The following is a 21,212-nucleotide window of genomic DNA, read 5'->3' as shown; positions in this document are numbered from 1 at the left end:
AGCAAGCAAAAGTAAAAACAACATTACAATTGCTTCAATCTGATCAGATGTATGTCGTGTGCTTCAGAAACTAAGAGAGAATAATCTCTATTGTAAACTGGAGAAGTGCGAATTCCATCGTGAACAGGTTAAATTCCTGGGCTATGTTATTTCCACTGCTGGTTTTTCGATGGACCCAGAGAAACTTTCGGTAACCTACAGTGGCCCCGACCCATGAGTTTACGTCCTCTGCAGCGTTTCCTGGGCTTTGCCAACTACTATTCGTAACTTCTCGTCTCTGGTCAAGCCGCTGATTGATATGACCAGAAAGGACGGTAACCCACAGAGTTGGTCTCCGGAGTCCATTAAGGCCTTTGAGAGTCAAGGCTGCCTTTGTTTCTGCTCCTGTGTTGGCATATCCTGATCCTACGTTATCTTTTATCCTTGAGGTTGATGCTTCTGAGACTGGTGTTGGTGCCCTTCTGTCTCAACGTCCTACCTCCTAGAGCGCTATGCATCCTTGTGGCTACTTTTCCAAGAAATTGTCACCAGCAGAGTGCAATTACGACATTGGTGACAGAGAGCTGTTGGCGATCATTTTAGCCCTGAAAGAATGAAGACATCTCCTCAAAGGTACCACTGTGCTGGTTCTCATTCTTACTGACCATAAGAATCTCACATTCTTGTCTGAGGCTAAACGTCTCTCTCCCAGAAGGGCACAATGGGCTCTTTTCTTGTCAAGTTTCAATTACATTGTCTCATTCTTACCCGGTACTAAGAATGTAAGGGTTGACGCCTTGTCACGACAATTTTCCTCCACTTCCAAGTTGGAGTTGGTTCCGGTTCCTGTGATTCCTCCTGATTGTATTCTGGCTACGGTTTGCACCAGTCTCATTTCTCCTTTGGGTGATGAAAATCTTGCTGCTCAGGTCCATGCTCCTCCTGAGAAACCTTGTGACCAAAGCTTTGTCCCAGAAAGTCTCCGTACTGCCGTGCTCCAGACTTACCATTCTCCCAAGGCAGCTTGCCACCCTGGGAAGAATCAACTTGTTTGGGCTATTTCCCAACAACTCTGGTGGCCTAGTCTACGTGCTGCTGTAACTGCCTTCATAGCAGCCTGTTCCATGTGTGCTCAAAGTAAAACTCCACGACACCATCCAGTGGGCTTCCTACAACCCATACCCAACGGAGAGAGGCCCAAGACCCACCTATCTATGGAGTTCAAAGTGGAGTTACCAAACTCCCAAGGTAACACTGTTATCCTTATGGTGGTTGACCGGTTCTCAAAGATGTGTCATTGTATTCCACTTAAGAAGTTGCCCACTTCTAAGGAACTGGCCATTTTTGCTCGGGAGATCTTTCGCTTACATGGGCTAACCAAGGTGACTGTATCGGACAGGGGTAGTCAGTTTGTGTCCCAGTTCTGGCGAGCCTTTTTGTGCACAGTTGGAAATTCAGCTTGCTTTCTCCTCTGCATATCAGCCACAGTCTAATGGGGCCGCAGAACGAGCCAATCAGTACTTGGAGCAATTCTTTTTTTTTTTTTAACAAAAAGGTTGGTCTTTATTAGAAAAAGATGGTACATAATCCACTGCGGGTCCCTCGTTAGTTTAATACCCAGGTAAGTGAACTCCTCAACCCATCTCAGCGCTAGCTGAGTTGCAGCATTCTTAGCCCGCTCATACACCAGAAAGAGCACCGATTTGGTCCAATTTATGCATATCCCCGAGAATCTGCCAAACTCACCGAATAACTCCAGGGCAGCTTGTAACGATGACTCCGCATCTTGCAGATACAGCAGGGCCAGCGGACTGTATCAGGTATATAATAAAAAAACTATGAAGCAAGGTGTATACTAGTGTAATAGAGAAGTATCAGGTATTAAATGTACCAGAGAGGTACAAGGCACTGAAAATAAGTATCAGCTGCTAGTGACACAGGAGAAGAAAAGGAAAGCAGACACATCAAAGTGTGTTGACTACCCATTTATAGACCTCAATATATGGTGCTGCAGAAAGATGACTGAGTGCACATGTAGGATTTATCGCAGTCAACATGAGATTGTACATTGGAATACATTTAGTGGGATATCTGCTTTTAACCAGAAGGGAAGTAACAAATCACATATATTTATATATGCTCAATCGAAAAATGTATGCATGAAGGAGAGCTAGGGAGGTAGCTGCCAAGGTCATTACACTCCCCCAGACCAAGTAATTACATGCAGATTTTTAATTTAACTGGACCTTGTTGAGCACTTAACATGAACGTTGAGATTTATGGAGCCACTGGGAGTTCTGCTTCATAGATGGAGAAGATTGTTAAGTGCAATGAAGCATGATTTTAAAGTGTTTACTTTTGGTTAATTCTGTAAAATTTTGTACTACCATGTTGGCATGATGAGCTCTCCCCTATCTATGTTCAGACTTAGCTGACCTTATATACGAAAAGTAATGAAGAGAAAGGTATTCTTCCATCCGGTATCTATCTAGGACAGTTCAGAAAGCAAACGTGGCTATGGGCAATACCTGTTTTCAATCTACTCCAGGTGTTTGAAATGCATTTCAAGTTTCCAATGTTTTATTTGTATAAAGCTGTCCTGTCATGCTATATATGTACAAGTTTAACAGGATAACAGAAGCCAATAATCATTTAAATAGATACCAGTGAACTGGTCTATATAAGCCCATCGTCTATAGCTGGATTTCTGAAATAGGGTCCTGAAGAACCCTGGGGTTCCGCCCAATGGTGCCCTTCATTTATTTGAATGTGTGTTAAGGAGTACTGCTGGGCGAATTAATATAAAGAAAGTACTCCTAAAACTAAAGCTTATGACGTGATAGAGCCAAGTGGAATAAGTTAGAGATGAGTGGATAAGTTAGCAGCAGGGGATGCAGAACTCATCTAGGTAAAAAGGAAGGTTTTAAAAGAATTAAGTACTTAGTGTACCTAAGACCTAATCAAGTTAACAGAGGAGGTCTGCCATGGCTTGCACCTAAGGGTCCTTAGAGAACTCAGTCAAGTAATTGCCAGACCATTGTTCCTAATTTATTCTGACAGTCTTCTGACTGGAATGGTACCAGCTGATTGGAGAAAAGCCAGTGTAGCACCAATATTTAAAAAAGGGCCAAAATACATCCCTGGAAATTACAGACCAGTTAGCCTAGCATGAATAGTATGCAAGCTCTTGGAGGGGATGATAAGGGACTTTAAACACTTCCGGACCAGCTGCCAAAGTTTTACTGCAGCAGGTTGGCTCGGCTGGGCAAACTGACGTTACCTTACATCACTTCGCTTTTTGGCCACTAGGGGCACACGCATGTGCCCAAAGCCGAGGCAAGTGCCTGGCGGGTGCAATGACCGACGGGCACCCGCGATCACTCGTGACAGAGCGAGAACCGGGATCTATGTGTTTAAACACACAAATCCCAGTTCTTTCTGGGGAATAGAGACAGATCATGTGTTCATACTAAGTATGAACGCCGATCTCTTTCTCCTCTTACACAGTTCCATCCCCCCACAGTTAGAACACACACTAGGGAACACAATTAACTCCTTGATCGCCCCTAGTGTTAACCCCTTCCCTGCCAGTGACATTAATACAGTAATCCGTGCATTTTTATAGCACTGATTGCTGTATAATTGTCAATGGTCCCAAAAATGTGTCAAAAGTGTCCAATTTGTCCAACGCAATATCGCAATCCCGATAAAAATCGTAGATCGCCACCATTACTAGTAAAAAAAAGAAATAATAAAAATGCCATAAATCTATCCCCTATTATAGACATTATAACTTTTGCGCAAGCCAATCAATGTACGCTTATTGCGATTTTTCTTACCAAAAATATGTAGAAGAATACATATTGGCCTAAGCAAAAAAATGTGGGATATTTATTATAGCAAAAAGATATTGTGTTTTTTTTTCAAAATTGTCGCTTTTCTTTTGTTTATAACGCCAAAAATAAAACTGCAGAGGTGATCAAATACCACCAAAAGAAAGCACTATTTGCGGGGGAAAAAAGGACGTTTGGGTTTGTTTGGGTACAGCGTCACACAATTATGCAATTGTCAGTTAAAGCGATGCAGTGCCGTGCCTGGTTATTGAGCAGCCAAATCTTTACTGGAGAATATTTGTTATGAAGAAAGGTTACGAGCACTGAACTTATTCTCTCTGGAGGAGAGACGCTTGAGAGGGGATTTGATTTCAATTTACAAATAACATGCTGGTGATCCCACAATAGGGATACAACTTTTCTGCGGAAGGGAGTTTAATAAGACACATGGCCACTCATTAAAATTAGAAGAAAAGAAGTTTAACCTTAAATTGCATAGAGGGTTCTTTACTGTAAGAGCAGCAAGGATGTGGAATTCTCTTCCACAGGTGGTGGTTTCAGCGGGGAGCATAGATAGTTTCAAAAAACTATTATATAAGCACCTGAACGACCACAACATACAGGGTTGCACATAAAATCACACACATAGGATGGACTTTTCAACCTCACCAACTATGTAACACGTTTCAAAACATAAACTTATCCTTTAAAAGACTTTGTGAAACAAGCACATACAGTGCCGTGCAAAAGTATTCACCCCCCCGGCATTTTTCATGTTTTGTTGCCTCACAACCTGGAATTAACATGGATTGTTTGAGAATTTGCATCATTTAATTTACAGAACATGCCCGCAACTTAGAAGATTTTTTTATTTTTTATTGTGAAGCAAACAACAAATAGGACAAATTAACAGAAAAAGTCAATGTGCATAACTATTCACCCCCCCCCCCCCCTAAAGTTAATACTTTGTAGAGCCACCTTTTTTGGCTATCACAGCTCCAAGTCGCTTTGGATAAGTCTCTATGAGCTTGCCACATCTTACCACTGGGATTTTTGCCCATCCCTCCTTGCAAAACTGCTCCAGCTCCTTCAAGTTGGATAGTTTGTGCTTGTGAACAGCAAGCTTTAAGACTGACCACAGATTTTCTATTGCATTGAGGTCTGGGCTTTGACTAGGCAAAACCAACACATTTACATGTTTCCCCTTAAACCACTCAAGTGTTGCTTTAGCTGTGTGTTTGGGGTCATTGTCCTGCTGGAAGGTGAACCTCCGCCCTAGCCTCAAATCACACACAGAGTGGTACAGGTTTTGCTCAAGAATATCCCTGTATTTAGCACCCTCCACCTTTCCCTCAACTCTGACCAGTTTCCCAGTCCAGACTGCTGAAAAACATCCCCACAGCATGATGCTGCCACCACCATGTTTCTTTGGGTGATGTGATGTGTTGGGGTTGCACCAGACATAGCAAGCGTGCCATCTTGTTTTTTGGTGAAAGTAATGGCTTTCTTCTGGCCACTCTGCCATAAAGCCCAACTCTATGGAACATACGGCTTATTGTCGTCCTATGTACTGATACTCCAGTCTCTGCTGTGGAACTCTGCAGCTCCTCCAGGGTTACCTTAGGTCTCTGTGCTGTCTCTCTGATTAATGCCCTCCTTGCCCGTTCTGTGAGTTTTGGTGTGCAGCCATCTCTTGGCAGGTTTGCTGTTGCCTTCCATTTGGTTATGATATATTTGATGGTGCTCCTAGGGATCATCAAAGATCTGGATATTTTTTTATAACCTAACTCTGACTTGTACTTCTCAACAACATTGTCCCTTACTTGTTTGGAGAGTTCCTTGGTCTTCATGACAGTGTTTGGTTAGTGGTGCCTCTTACTTAGGTGCTGCAGTCTCTGGAGCCTTTCAAACAGATGTGTATATGTAATGACAGATCATGTGACACTTAGATTGCACACAGGTGGACATCATTTCACTAATTATGAGGGCTTTCATACTGGAGCGATGCACTTGCAGGATGTTAAAAAAAGTCCTGCAAACAGGATTTTTGAGGCGCTTTAGGAGCTGTGTATACACTGCTCCTAAAGCACCCCTGCCCACAGAAATCAATGGGCAGTGCCGCCGAAGCACCTGCAAAGCAGTTTCGGCAGTGGCGCTTTGCAGGCACTTTTAGCCCTTTTTTGCCCGCTAGCTGGGGTAAAAATAGCAGCGCTTTACTGCTGACACCCCCAGTGCCCCAGTGTGAAAGTGGCCTAAAGTGATTGTACATGCAATTTTTTAAAATTAAAAAAACATGTTACACTTACCTGCTCTGTACAATACCATTACGGTCCCTCACCCCCACTGGCACTGTCTGCTCCTTCTTTCCTGAGGGTTCCCCCTCAGCAAGCCAGGTGACCCCAAGCCAGGCTGTATGGGTCCATAGACACACAAAGCATGGCTTGGCCACGCCCCCTCCCTTTCCACATGAGTTGACTGACAGCAGCAGAAGCCAATGGCTCCCAATGCTCTAAGAGCCTCCTGTGAGACTAGGAAGAGGGAACAGAAAGGACAGTGCTAGATTGGTGGAGGAATCAATTAAGTGTTTACAGATTGGGGAGGGGGAAACAATTAGCAGGGTGTTAAGGTTTACTGACCTGTTCCTGGACCCCAACAACCACAAACTAACCTCCATCCAATCAATTAAGTGTTTAGGGATTGGGGAAGGGGAAACAATTAGCAGGGTGTTTTTCTCTTAATGCAGGGAATGTATTAAGGTAAAAAAAAAATAGACTTTAGAACCACTTTAACAGGAAGAACTCTGTGAGCTGAAGTCTGAACGTACACTCAGGATAAAGTTTACTGACCCAACAACCACAAACTAACCTCCACCCTGGAGCATCAGTGAGGTTTGCACCCCTGTACCCACAGTTCACTCAGCATCCATAGTACTAGTGAGATCTGCATTCCAGCACACAGCTAACTCCCCACCATCTTTATAACTGGAGAGATGTGTACTCCCGCACACATAGCTCACCCTGACGTATTACTACCACCAGAGGTATCTGCACTCCAGCACACATGCTCACTCCCAGTATCTATACCGATCACTAAAATCTGTTACAGTATACCCTAGCCAATCCTATCCTGTTCATGTAATCCTATAATACTTTAAAGAGGAGAATATGTCACTCTGATGTCACTTCCTCCCATCCTAGAGAATTACAGTAAAACCTTGGATTGCGAGCATAATTCATTCCAGAAACATGCTTGTAATCTAAAGCACTCGTATATCAAAGCTAATTTCCCCATAATAATTAATGGAAACTCAGATGATTCGTTCCACAACCATTTTATTCATAAGGCCTTCGGGTTATAGTCTTTATAAAATAATTATAGCAATGTGATAGGTTGTGTAACCATAACATTTCGATCCACAAATGGCAACCTCCACAAGGGGGTTGGAAGAAAAATCCAGCAGGAGCAACAAAGTATAAAAGAGAAGAATTAAACAACAGAAAGAAGAAAAAATGGGACTTTGTGTGAGGCAGGTCACTGAATGGATACCTTATTAAATATGCCTGTTTGTACCATATTTCTACACTTATACCACGTACACACGATCAAACTATCTGGCGGGAAAGGTCTGGCGGACCAGAGTCCACCGGACAATCCGCCCGTGTGTGGGCTCCGGCTGACTTTTTTTCCCCAAAGGTCCGGCGGTCTTAGAAAGTAGTTTTGACTCAAAAACAATCCTCTGGGACTGTGACATCATAATGGGTGGGGACATCACCCGGTGACCCCACCCATTGTCCCTATATAAGTCGCCGCACAACACGTCCCTGTCATTACGGCCAGAGACAGCGACGAGTCAACATCTCAAGGAAGAAGAAGAGAAGAACAGAAGGCAGCGAAGACAACGGCGACAGAAGACCGGGCCACCACCAGTAAAAGAGCTGAAAGAAGGAGCGGAGGCCCAGCAAGAAGAACTGATGAGGGGGACAAGACCCCTGAAGTCGGAAGAAGAGGCAGCGACAGAAGACCGGGCCACCGCTAGTAAAAGAGCTAAAGGAAGAAAGTGGAGGCCCGGCAAGAAGAACCGAAGAGGGGGACAAGACCCCCGAAGTCGGAAGAAGACCCCTGGGCGGCGGCGAAGAAGAAAGCCGGGCTCCTCCGCTAGTAAAAGAGCTAGCAGAAGATAGCGGAGGAGTCCGGCGAGAAGACCCCCCAAGATGGTAGAAGACCCCCGGAGCTGTGCAATATATTATTATCAACCCTTGTGTGTTGAGTTTTATTTAAAAAATTTTCACAGGTGAATGGGTAGGGGTACATTGTACCCCATACTCATTCACATAGGGTGGGGGGCCGGTATCTGGGGGTCCCCCTTATTAAAGGGGGCTCCCGGATTCCGATAAGCCCCCCGCCCGCAGACCCCGACAACCAACAGCCAGGGTTGTCGGGAAGAGGCCCTTGTCCTCATCAACATGGGGACAAGGTGCTTTTGGGTGGGGGGCCAAAGCACCCCCCATGTTGAGGGCACACGGCTCGGGGGGGGGGGGGGCGCTCGCTCGTCCCCACCCCCTTTCCTGACCGGCTGGGCTGTGTGCTCGGATAAGGGTCTGATATGGACCTAGGGGGGACCCCCACGCCGTTTTTTCAGAATAGGGCTTCCCCTTTAAGTCCATACCAGGTGACGGGGCCAGTGACATGTCAATCTCGCTGCCAAAGGCGCCGACATTGACCTCCTGCGTTAGTCCTGGCTACCTGGAGCCGCGTTCAAAATGTGTGGGCAAGTCCGTTCATTTCAAAAGTACAGCGGACTCCTGCCATAGTCCGGCGGACTGAGTCCTCCAGAAAAGTCCGGTCGTGTGTGGGCAGGTCCGCTCGTTCGTAAAGTCCGGCGGACTATCCGGCGGTTTGTCCACCAGACTAAGTCTGCCAGATAGTCTGATCGTGTGTACGCGGCATTAGAGGCATATCCTTTATTTATAGATATTATTGATTTAATTTCAGAGCATTTTACTCCTGATGATTGGCATGAGCCATGAAACGTGCGTCGAGTTACATCGAACTGATGCCTAGACAAGTTTGGCTCACCATGGTCAATCGATTATGTTCATTGAATTTTCATGAATGGATGAGTGTTTTTATGTAACTATAATGCTTATTATGTTTTACCTTACTCTGTATAACAACTATATATTCATACAATTGTATCATAGTACATTGTGTCCTGTATTTACAGATTGACACTCTCTATAACGTGATTTGTTATTAATAAATCATTTTATAAATGATTTGAATAAGGTATCCATTCAGTGGCCTGCCTCACACAAAGACCCATTTCTTTTTTCTTTCTGTTGTTTAATACATATTAGGGATGAAAGCTTGCCACTGCTACAATCAGGTTGTGTTAGGTTGCATCATAATATTATATAAAAGAGAAGAGAGGTGCCTCTAAGTGTAGCAATATGGTTACATTTAATGAAGGTACAACATTTAGCAACTCACATGGTTGATGATTAAAAGAGGCACATTTAAGTATGCAGGCATCCGGGGTAAAGCTGTCCACATAGATCATCACCGCACCACCGGCTCTCACCGTTGTCAGTCTGCAATCATGACCAGGGAGAATACCCTGCAGTAGAGCAATCTGAAAGCGAGGCTTGAAGCTCTTGTGGAACGCAGTGTGGAAGGGAATGACGTTGATGGCGGTACGGAGGATGGTCTATGTGGACAGCTTTACCCCAGATGCCTGCGTACTTAAATGTGCCTGTTTGTACCATATTTCTAGACTTAGAGGCACCTCTCTACTGTTTTATACTCTGTTGTGATGTGATGCTGCTTGTATATCAAGACATCACTTGAGGTGAGGTGTATATCACGTCAAAATTTATGAACAAAATGTTGCTTCTCTTGCAAAACACTCTCAAACCAAGTTTTTACTGTACATCCTTGACCCAGTCACCGTAAAGAAGTGCAACAATTTGAATAAACGCAGTCTGTAAAAAAAGGAAGTAAATACTTACCTTTCTGACAGCCTGTGTCTTAAAACTTCACCACATTGCTGATTTGAAAATGAGCAATCAGCCAGCTTCTGCAGACATGCGACACTTCTGTGTATGTCGAATACCTGCGCTCCCACTTTGCACTGTGGATCCTTCTGTTGCCTTCTACATAAGGGGACAGCATGTGGCAGGGAAGCAGGTATTTGGCACATGAAAAAGTGTCAGATAGGGACAGTGGCAGGAGATCAGCAACAAACCTTTTAAGATCTAGATGCAAGTATGTACCCTTTTTTTGCAGTCTGGGCTTACTTTAATTTGCTAAACTTACTGACAGAGTAGCTTTAACATCAAATGAACCCCTATAAGTCTGTGCAAACGTATTTGGCCATCAAAAGTCTCAGTACCAAAAGCACACGCTCTGTACTAAAATCTAACAGTGCCAACATCTCAACACCAAAAGAGACACATTTATTTTAAGTGATCAAGTATTTATTACTATTTTATGTCAGTATCAGACACTGCTAAATGCCATTCACTAAATAATTGACGTTCTAATTTTAGTTTTCAACTCCGTAAGCTTCTTCACATTTTCCCCAATTAAAACCTCATAATTGAGATTAAATACAATAATGTGATGTGGGAAAAAGTTATCTACAAATCATTTTTTTGGCAGTGGTTCATGAATGTTAGAGCTGGCCTGTGTTCAAAAAGAAACCTTTTTTGTTCATTACAAAACATACTAAATAATAACCAGAGACCAGAGCTTAATTTATGTGCACATTGCAGTTACTTATAGCAACAAACCATCATTTTAGAATTCTAGATTCAGTGATCTTACTTTAGTCAAATGGAATTTTACTAATTTTACTAAACATCCCCCCTGCACGTGCTATGGCTCGATTAATTTTATTCCTTGATAATTAACATATACCTGCCATGGCAGAAACATGTAGGCTGCTATTGCTGGCCCCACTAAAACAAACTAACTACTCTGGCTGTGCCTGACTTCCAACACTTCTTAGCCCTTGTACACAGGGTCGGACATTCCGATGGAAAATGTCCGATCGGACCGTGTTGTCGGATAATCCGACCGTGTGTGGGCTCCACGACTGACAAAGTTTTAGAGCAGGGCTATAAAATTTTCCGACAACATGATCCGATCTGACTTTGTCCGATCGTTTGTAGAGAATTCCGATCTGACAAAGTGCCACGCATGCTCAGATCAAATTCCTAGACCAAAGCTATTGGCTACTAGCCTGAACGTAGTCCCATCGTAATGAAATAACGTCACCACGTTCTGAACGATTGGATTTTCCGACAACTTCGTCCGACCGTGTGTATGCAACAGTTTCGGACAAAATCCATCTGACAAAATCCAACGGATTTGGTTGTCAGAAAGTCCGATCGTGCGTACGGGGGCTTAGTTACAAGCGTGAAACAAGCATGCAGAAAAGAAATGTAAGAGATAAGTTAGATTTCCTTATCCCTATACTTTTTGTGGGTGAGTAAGTCATAGGGAAGAGGGCAGCTACTGTAGCTTCCATATTTCTCCCATTCCATTTTTCCTTTAAAGAAGAAGTAAACCATGATGGGTTTACTTCCTCTTTGATTCCCTGCAAAGGTAAAGCATAATGGACTACTATGCATCGCACTTACCTGACACAGGAGCCAGCAAAGTCACCGCTGTCCCCTGTAGTTCCGAGCGTCCATCTTCTTGGTGGGTCTCGCTGCTCCGGCGATCTGCGGCCTGCCCAGTGCGCACACCGTAGACAGTGGTGGCTGTCTTCAGGTAAATATCTCCTAAACCGTATAGGTTTAGGAGATATTTCTTGGACCTACAGGTAAGCCTCATGTAGGTCAAAGTGGTTTGTAAGGGTTTACAACCACTTTAAATTTGCTATGAATAGTAACAAGCATTAAGAATCATACAGAAGTTATATTTCTTGTGAAGAATTAATTAAAGCCTCATGCACATGGGCGTTTACAGGTATACTGTTAATAATGCTTAAGGTCATTTTCTCATGCTCAAGGTTCCGCAGGTGGAGCAAACAGCTGGCCATAGAGTGAATGGCTGTACACCCCTGTACATGTTTAAATACAAATGCTTCTGTGCATCAGAGTTTACCCACCCATGTATATATTGTACAGCTCCCAAAATACCATGGCCATCACTGTAGTAACTAAAGCTACAGCTTCCACAAAGGCCGACTGGGTATCATGTATGCATACTATTACTTACATTGTGACAAGCTGGCCCAAAGTAACTATGTAAAATATATCATCCCTGGAGCTTAGTTTTAAGCGTTTTCCAGTTAACTTGGGCATCCAATACCATTTTGAAACTTGTTATAATTAAGAGATAAAAATCATTCTGCAGCACATAACCTATGCTATCATACCCTCAGTATAGCTAACTGGCATTTTAGTTGTACATTCGTTCAGCATTTAAGTGAATAGATACATAACCAGACCAGTTTCTTTTATGCTATAAGTCCAAAGGGTTAAAGGGGTTGTAAAGGTAAATGTTTTTTCACCTTAATGAATTCTATGCATTAAGGTGAAAAAACATCTCACACTGCCTGCGCCCCAGCCCCCTGTTTTACTTACCTCAACCCTCGAAAATCCCGCGTCCGCCCCCGCCGTCCTCTTCGCCTCTCAGCCTGGCCGCTGATTGGCTGGAGTGGATGGATTGAAGGCAGCACAGCCATTGGCTCGCGCTGCTGTCAATCACATCCAATGACGCGGCGCACCGGGGGGTGGGGCCGTTTGATACAACGAGTGGCTACAGCCACCGGCTGTATCACGGGAGCGCGCCCACAGGTGCTTCTCACCATGCGAGGGAGCTCGCATGAACGTGAGAAGTACCTGCGGGAAGAAGCAGAGACAGCCGCCGAGGGACCCTAGAAGAGCAGGTTTGGGGCCACTCTGTGCAAAACGAGCTGCACAGTGGAAGTAAGTATAACATGTTTGCTATTTATAAAAAAAAAAATTTTTACTTTACAATCCCTTTAAGCCACTAAACACTTTAGTGATTGTCAAATGTATTGAGGATGTGGTTGTACAGGGCAGGTAGGCATGGGAGAGCTGTCTTGGAATGGAATGGGGAGATGTGTACAGCTCCAGGCTGTGTAAGCCTCATTCACACTCAGCACAGCTGGTGATGGGGGGGCTTTCCTATGCGCCCCCCCCCCCCCCCCAAACATTTTTATATCACCAGCGGCCACTGTACAATATACATAGATCATAATGTAGTAGTCCTTATACTGCAGGCTCACAAGTAGACACCCTCTCCATTAGGCATATGTAGAAAAGCCACACATGCACACTATGTCATAGCCTCTGGCTCACTGAGGACAGCAGGATTGAAACATAGAAACATAGAAAAGTGATGGCAGAAAGAGACAGAGTAGTCTTCTCACTAACTGCTTCTTATAGACCATAGTTGATAGGGGACATCACTGGCTGGGCTCAGGTCAGCACTAGCAGCAATAGCAGCCTTAAGGTTCTTAAAAGGCTAATGGACCTCCTATAGCCAAAAGATAGTGTTCACCAAACTTGTGAAATAATATTTTATATGGAAGATCTTTCCATAAACAGTAACAATCCTACCTACCAAAAAGCCTAATGCTTTCCAAAATATACAAGCAATAGTGCCAGTTAACATAAAAATAATCTTTCCATATGCTTCAATGCGCTACTAATCTTCTGCCAAAGTTTGTGTACAAAAGAACATTTATACAAATGATCTTCCTCAAATGACTTTTTGATTCAAATTTAACCATTTCTTGAAATCAAATCACCATCTAATGATTCTGGGTAGCTTTTGAGAGTTTGCACATTTGTCTTTTGGATATTACAGTCAGATTCAGTTTTTCAGTCTGAAAAGAAGGCCCCTTTCACACTTGTATGACTTGTCCTATGATTTGGGACTGTAAAGTTGCATGACAAGTTGTTCTCCATGATTTCCAATGACTACCATTCATATTAGTACAACTTCAAGCAGAGTCGGACCAAAGTAGTCCCTGCACTACTTTGGTCTGACTTTGATCCTACTTCAGCCCATTGAATATCACTGAAGTCGGATCAAAGTCGGATTACTGGATAACCAACTAATGAACAATTGAGATTTTTTTAAATTAAACTTAATAGATATTTTAATATGATATAATTTTGGTGGTTGCAGTAACCTACAGCAATTGGTCCGGACCTCTGTCTTTTTGTGTATTGTTATATGTTATTTGTGTATGTCCTGTGAGTTAATGTGTCTGTGGTTTATTGATTGTCTAATAGTAGGAATCTCTTTATAAATTTTACTTGATCTTAATTTGATTGAATTTATTTATGATAAATTATTGAATACGAATAATATTAAATACAATTTTAATTTAATTACTTTATATTTGAACAATTTATTGATGCCAATAGAAACCCCTTTACAGTCCGGGTCTGTCGGTCTGTAATCCCCCTTCTTTTTCCTTGTCCTCATCAACATGGGGACAAGGTGTTTTGGGGTGGGGGGCGCCCCAAAGCACCCACCCCTCCATGTTGAGGGCATACGGCCTGGTACGGTTCGGGTGGGGGGGGTGCTCGCTCGTCCCCACTCCCTTTCCGGACCTGCCAGGCTGTGTGCTCAGATAAGGGTCTGGTATGGATTATGGGGGTATCCCCATGCCGTTTTTTTGGTATGGGGGTTCCCCTTAAAATCCATGCCAAGCCGAAGCACCTGGTATGCTCTTGGCCGTTTTTTTTTAACATTCCCGCTAAAGATTCATACCAGACAGTGCCTAGTATTGTTGAGGATCAAAGTCGGATCCCTGTTCATTAAAATCAGACTTTAAATTGCAGGGCAAAGTCGGATCCACAGTAGTACGACTGTCTTGTCAAAATCGCGGCTGCGAAATCGCAACAACATCGCACGACTTTGAAGTGTGCATCAAACCATTCCCACATTCAAACCCTCAATAAAAAAATTATGTTTGGGAAATATTCATACATCATTGCCAAAGCATTTATCCAAAAATAAAGTGTTTATTCCTTGTTTAAGAATTTGTGTTCCACATCTGTAAAATCTTTAAAAAGCACAGCCATCTATCCAAGTTGTATTAAATTTATTTCTGCACTAACAATACATTGCGATATGTTGGCCATTTCCCATGGGCAGTTTTGTACTTTTTATGCACTGGTTGAAAACTCCCAATGTAAGGATGTAAACAAACACTTAAGAATTTAGAAGCTATATAAATTATCCATTATCAGCCCTCAGGAACAGGAAGCAGAGAGCCTGGGAACAAGCACGTGACCTGTACTATGACTGGCTGGAGGGCAAATGCTGGATTTAGTTAGGGGGGAATGTATAGGTATATCAGTTTTAAATCAATTTAAAGTGAAACTAACGTCCTACTTTAAGATTGTTTTTTTTTTTTTTTTGCTGGCATAAGAGACATTTAAGGACTTTGTTGCCAAAAATGAAGTCAGGTGTTGAGAACAATGTAGCTTCTGTGTGCCCTTAATGCACATTGTAAGGGTATACTGTTCCATAACATCCCAATTAAAATGTCAAAACTGTATTTCACATTTGTCGCAAATACTTTACAAACTGTATTCAGATTCAAACCTCAAATTCTCTTGCAAATCATGTGGTGTGGATGTGGTGGGCAAATCAGACACCTAACTGACACTTTTGACACTTTTTGGGGACCAGTGACACTAATACAGTGATCAGTGCTAAAAAATATGCACTGTCACTTTACTAATGACATGAATGGTAAGGGGTTAACATCAGGGGCGATCAACGGGTTAAATGTATGCTTATGTTGTGCTTACTAACCTGTGGGGGTGGTGCTTTGACTAGGGGAAAGCAAAGATCCGGGTTCCTGCTAAGCAGAAACACAGGATCAGTACCTTCCCCTATGACAGAACAACAATCTGACTTGTTTATATAGGCAGATTGTCGTTCTGCCTCTTTACTGTGTAGTCGGTGGGCACCAGCAGACATGAAGTGTATAATCTCAGCAGGAATCGGTCAGCGAGGCGCACGCATGCACCCCAGACCTGGAAATGTCAGATTGCCTACTAGTTATGTGATCTGCCACAGAGCAGCCACCCTGCTGTAGTAAATGTACATGGAGCGGTCCGCAAGCGGTTAAAGAGTAAGCCAGTGAGCATTAGATAAAAGGAATTATCTGAAGGTAGTACTGACTAATATGAATATGCTTACATACATACAAATAAAGACCAAAAATGACACAGAAAAAAAGAAAAGAATATAATACATGATGCATAAAAGTAACATACAGTATATAAGAAATAAAAAAAGTTTAGTACTCACAGTGTTCTTCTGGGCCACCATATCCTACAATAAAATACATTAAATGAATACTGTCATAAATCCTGATTTCTGTCATGGCTAAGAGAAAAGAAAATTAAAAATCAAGCAACAATAATTGCCATGGACAATTGCTCCAGCCTCCTTCACTCCACAAAGTACTAAGTAATTACATACTGATTAGAGCAGCAGTCAGTTTTACACAATTATAGTTTATCAAATTGAAATAAGACATTGAGGGCAGATTTCACGATTATCAACGTTATCATTCTCTATCTTCCAAAAAGTTAAAGATTCCAGAGAAGAGATCTTGAAATAATCTGGTTTGCCCTGCTCCTATTGTCTGTGACATAGGTTGATTTTCTTTACTGATTAATGTTGACACCCCTCTCTTCTCACCAGAATTTTAAACACAAAGAGGGGTTGATTTACTAAAACTGGAGAGTGCAAAATTTGGTGCAGCTCTGCATAGAAACCAATCAGCTTCCAGGTTTTATTCTAAAAGCTTAATTGAAGAACTGAGGTTAAAAGTTGATTGGCTACCATACACAGCTGTCCCCAGATTCTGAATGCTCCTGTTTTAGTAAATCTCTCCCAAAAGGTGTGATTGGGTGACAGCACCGCTCAGCCCAAGGTACATCTAAAGTGGGGATATGCAATTAGCGGACCTCCAGCTGTTGCAAAACTACAAGTCCCATCATGTCTCTGCCTCTGGGTGTCATGCTTGTGACTGTCAGAGTCTTGCTATGCCTCATGGGACTTGTAGTTCTCCAACAGCTGGAGGTCCGCTAATTGCATATCCCTGATATAAAGGATCCTGTATGATAGCCTAAACAGGTCTCAAATCTAGTTACTGTGTGAATATGGCATGGATGGAAGATGCAGTTGCCCTGCAGTCACACCAGTTTGTGGAATCACTCCTTGTTTAGCTCCTGGTACAGTCCCTTATATATCATGACAGCTTGCTTAAGCTGGTGACCATCCAGAATGGAGGGAGGGGCCAGGAGCAGCAAAGAGGGACCCGAGAAAAGGTGGATCTGTGCTGCTCTGTGCAAAACCAACTGCATAGAGCAGGTAAGTATAACATATTTGTTATTTTTTTTATTTATTTTTTAAATGAGCCTTTACAATCACTTTAATTAAGTATTTATTACCTTGAGGGATAATGATGTATCAGCGTCTGTATCATGATAAATAATAACATTATTTGCCATGTCAAAACTTTCTCGAACTCCAAGATGGTAAAAAAGAGAGGGTTGTCTTCCTACGTCGCTCATGTCCACCACAGCAACATCTATATAGAAATAGAAGAGAACAAAATATGAATCATACAATAACAATTTCAGTGGAGTTTATCAATTTTTTTAGAAATTTGAATATGCAAGCTGCAATTTAGATGTGCAAGCTGAGGATCCTGGTGGCCTATTATTTGGATTTACATTTATGGCAATCTGCTAAATTTTTATTTTCAAAATTTGACTGGAGCATTTCTTCAAGGAGCACAGGATCTTTACTTCGCAAAGTGATGCTGTGCTTACCTCAATCATTAATTCTAATAAGATTACAAAATCCTTTTTTTTTCTTTCCTTGCACATGATTAGGCATTCTTTGCATGGTGAATTGCACCTATCTTCACCCCATACTTTAAGCTAAGTAAAAATTCACTTACCAAACTGAACATGCTCTGCCCCCTTTTTAAACAACCCCACTAAATGTACTTTTTTTAGGCCTCTTTCACAAAGGCAACAGACTACCACCCTTTTAAAAATGATTGGATTACTTTTCAAACCATGGTTGATAGCCCATTTTCAGGCGTTCAGGATACCTCCAATTGATCCCCAATGGGATTTTTTTATATCCCAGTGGGGACTTTTCACTGAGCTACTACAAATACCATAGCTGTGTTTGTCACATGATTGCAACATGGTCTCAATGACAACCATTTTCTATTTTATTAAAGACTTACATCCAGATTGAACAAGTTGATTAGATACATCATATCTGGTGATCAGCAATGACATACAGTGCCTTGAAAAAGTATTCATACCCCTTGAAAATTGTCCACATTTTGCCACGTTGGAACCAAAAACATAAATGTATTTGTGTTGGTCTATCACATAAATCCCAATAAAAGTGGCACATTATTGTGAAGTGGAAGGAAAATGATAAATGGTTTTCCAAATATTTCACAAATAAAGATCTGAAAAGTGTGGCGTGCATTTATATTCAGACCCCTTTACTCTAATACCCCTAACTAAAATCTAGTGGAACCAACTGCCCTCAGAAGTCACCTAATTAGTAAATAGTAATAATAAGTCCACCTAAGTGTAATTTAATCTCAGTATAAATACAGCTGTCCTGTGAAGCCCTCAGGGGTTTGTTATAGAACCTTAGTGAACAAACAGCATCATGAAGGCCAAGGAACACACCAGACAGGACAGGGATAATGTTGTGGTGAAGCTTGAGGCTGGGTTCCCACTAGTCCAGTGTGAACTGCAGATCCAGTTTCCCTGGGAAGATAAAAATTATTCATTCAGCGGTTTGTTGTAGCTGGGGATCAATTGACCAGGGAAAGGGGGAGGTGAAGGAGGAGGGGGAGAGAATTCCTGTTCACAAAGGAACACATCTGTGAATCAGAAGCGTCCCCATTGAAGATTATGTGCCTGCAATTCGCACCGCACTGCCTAGAAAACACACGCGTTTTTTGTGCAATGCGGAAGTCCTGATTCAACACACATATGTGACCAAACCCATTAAAACAAACATATTTTAAAATGTTCTGCGAATTGGATGCAGTGTAAGCCACATCCAATTTACATATATGTGAAGCTAGCATAAAGCAGGATTATGTTATAAAAAATATCCCAAGCTTTGAACGTCTCATGGAGCACTGTTCAATCCATCATCTGAAAATGGAAAGAGTATAGCACAACTGCAAACCTACCAAGACATGGCCGTTCACCTTAACTGACAGGCCAGGCAAGGAAAGCATTAATCAGAGAAGCAGCAAAGAGGCTCATGGTAGCTCTGGAGGAGCTGCAGAGATCCATAGCTCACGTGGGAAAATCTGTCCACAGGACAACTATTAGCCCCTGTACACACGGTCGGAAATTTCGACAACCAAATCCGTCGGATTTTGTCCGTCGGATTTTGTCCATCGGATCTTGTCCGAAACTGTTGCATACACACGGTCGGACTAAGTTGTCGAAAAATCCGATCTTTCAGAACGTGATGACGTAATTTCGTTACGATGGGACTACGTTCAGGCTAGTAGCCAATAGCTTTGATGTAGGAATTTGATCTGAGCATGCGTGGCACTTTGTCTGATCAAAATTCTCTACACATGATCGGAGTATGTCCGATCGAACCAGTTGGTCGGAAAATATTTCCAACAAGTTGGAAAATTGGGTCCGACGGATATTCTGACGGAATCAGTCCGATGCATACCACACACAGTCGGATTATCCGACAACGCGGTCCGATAGGACACATTCCGACAGATTCTCCGACCGTGTGTACAAGGCTTTAGTCGTGCTCTCCACAAATCTGGCCTTTATGGAAGAAAGCCATTGCTGAAAAAAAGCCATAAGAAGACCCGTTGCAGTTTGCAAGATGCCATGTGGAAGAAGGTTCTCTGGTCAGATGAGACCAAAATGTAACTTTTTGGCCTAAAAGAAAAATGCTAAGTGTGTCGAAAAACAGACACTGCACATCACCCTGAGCACACCATCCCCACCGTGGAACAAGGTGGTGACACCATCATGTTGTGGGGATGCTTTTCATCAGCAGGGACAGGGAAGCTGGTCAGAGTTGATAGGAAGATTGATGGGGCCAAATACAGGGCAATCGTAGACAAAAACCTGATAGAGTCTGAAAAAGACTTGACTGGAGCAGAGGTTCACCTTCCAGCAGGACAATAACCCTAAACCTACAGCCAGAGCTACAATGGAATAGTTTAGATCAAAGCATATTCATGTGCTAGAATGGCCCAATCAAAGTCCAGACCTAAATCCAATTGAGAATCTGTTTTAAGGCCGCGTACACACGGGCGGACTGTTCGCCCAACTTAGTTTGTCAAACAATCCGACAAACAGTCCGCTCAAAATTTGCATGAGCGGACTTGACCACACACGATGAACGAACAGTCCGCTGAAACCGTGCGCAATGACGTGAACGGCACGTACGACGGGACGAAAAATACGACGTCCAATACACTGCAATGCAACCTTCGCCGTGTAAATCCTTTCTGAGCATGCGCGACACTTAGTTTGTCGAACAAGCCTACACACGAGCGGACTGTCCGCTCAAACCAAGTTTCAGCGGACTGTCTTACGGGAATTCCGAAAAACTTTGTTCGTCAGACTGTCCACTGAAACTGTCCGCTGAAGCCCACACACGAGTGGACTGTCCGCTGAAACACTGTTCAGCGGACAAAGTTGGGCGAACAGTCCGCCCGTGTGTACGCGGCCTAAGACTTGAACATTTCTGTTCACAGATGCTCTCTATCCAATCTGACAGAGCTTGAGCTATTTTGCAAAGAAGAATGGGCAAAAATGTCACTCTCTAGATATGCAAAGCTGGTAGAGACATCCCCAAAAAAGACTTGACGCTGTAATTGCAGTGAAAGGTGGTTCTACAAAGTAATGGCTCAGGGGGACTGAATACAAATGCACACCACACTTTTCACATATTTATTTGTAAAATAATTAGAAAACCTTTTATAATTTTCCTTTCACTTCACAATTATGTGCCACTGTGTTGGTCTATCACATAAATCCCAATAAAATACATTTCAATTTTTGGTTGTATCATGACAAAATGTTGAACATGTCAAGTGGTATGAATACTTTTTCAAGGCACTGTACATAGTTCAAGTTAAATAAACATAAGTTGACCATGCTGGAATACGTGAACTGTAAATTGTCAATTCTAAATTTCTCAGAAAGGATATTGCGTCAGTATGGGGGAAAAGTTTTAGATGAGTGGGAAGGAAGAGAGAGAAGGAGAAGGGTGGGGGAGGGGAGAGAAAAAGAAGAGAGAAGAGGGGTGGGATGAGAGGAGGAAAAATTATATATATATTACTGGGGG

General features: G+C 42.7%; 1 protein-coding gene across 1 annotated transcript in view; it reads right to left on the bottom strand.

The window, feature by feature from the left end:
• MAP3K15 (mitogen-activated protein kinase kinase kinase 15) overlaps positions 1 to 21,212 on the bottom strand; it is a 287,980-nt gene that overhangs the window by 196,055 nt on the left and 70,713 nt on the right. The window contains exons 2-3 of the mRNA XM_077480742.1: positions 17,279 to 17,418; positions 16,128 to 16,151 (exon numbers count right to left, since the gene is read on the bottom strand). Coding sequence (XP_077336868.1) covers positions 16,128 to 16,151; positions 17,279 to 17,418 — 164 coding nt within the window. The remainder of the gene's footprint in view (positions 1 to 16,127; positions 16,152 to 17,278; positions 17,419 to 21,212) is intronic.

This window comes from Lithobates pipiens, unplaced genomic scaffold (assembly GCF_037356315.1).
Source record: "Lithobates pipiens isolate NorthernLeopardFrog02 unplaced genomic scaffold, aLitPip1_a1.2 Scaffold_16, whole genome shotgun sequence".
Classification (NCBI taxonomy): domain Eukaryota; kingdom Metazoa; phylum Chordata; class Amphibia; order Anura; family Ranidae; genus Lithobates; species Lithobates pipiens.
Note: the sequence above shows the minus strand (reverse complement) of the source record. Positions and strands in the feature narration are given on the sequence as shown.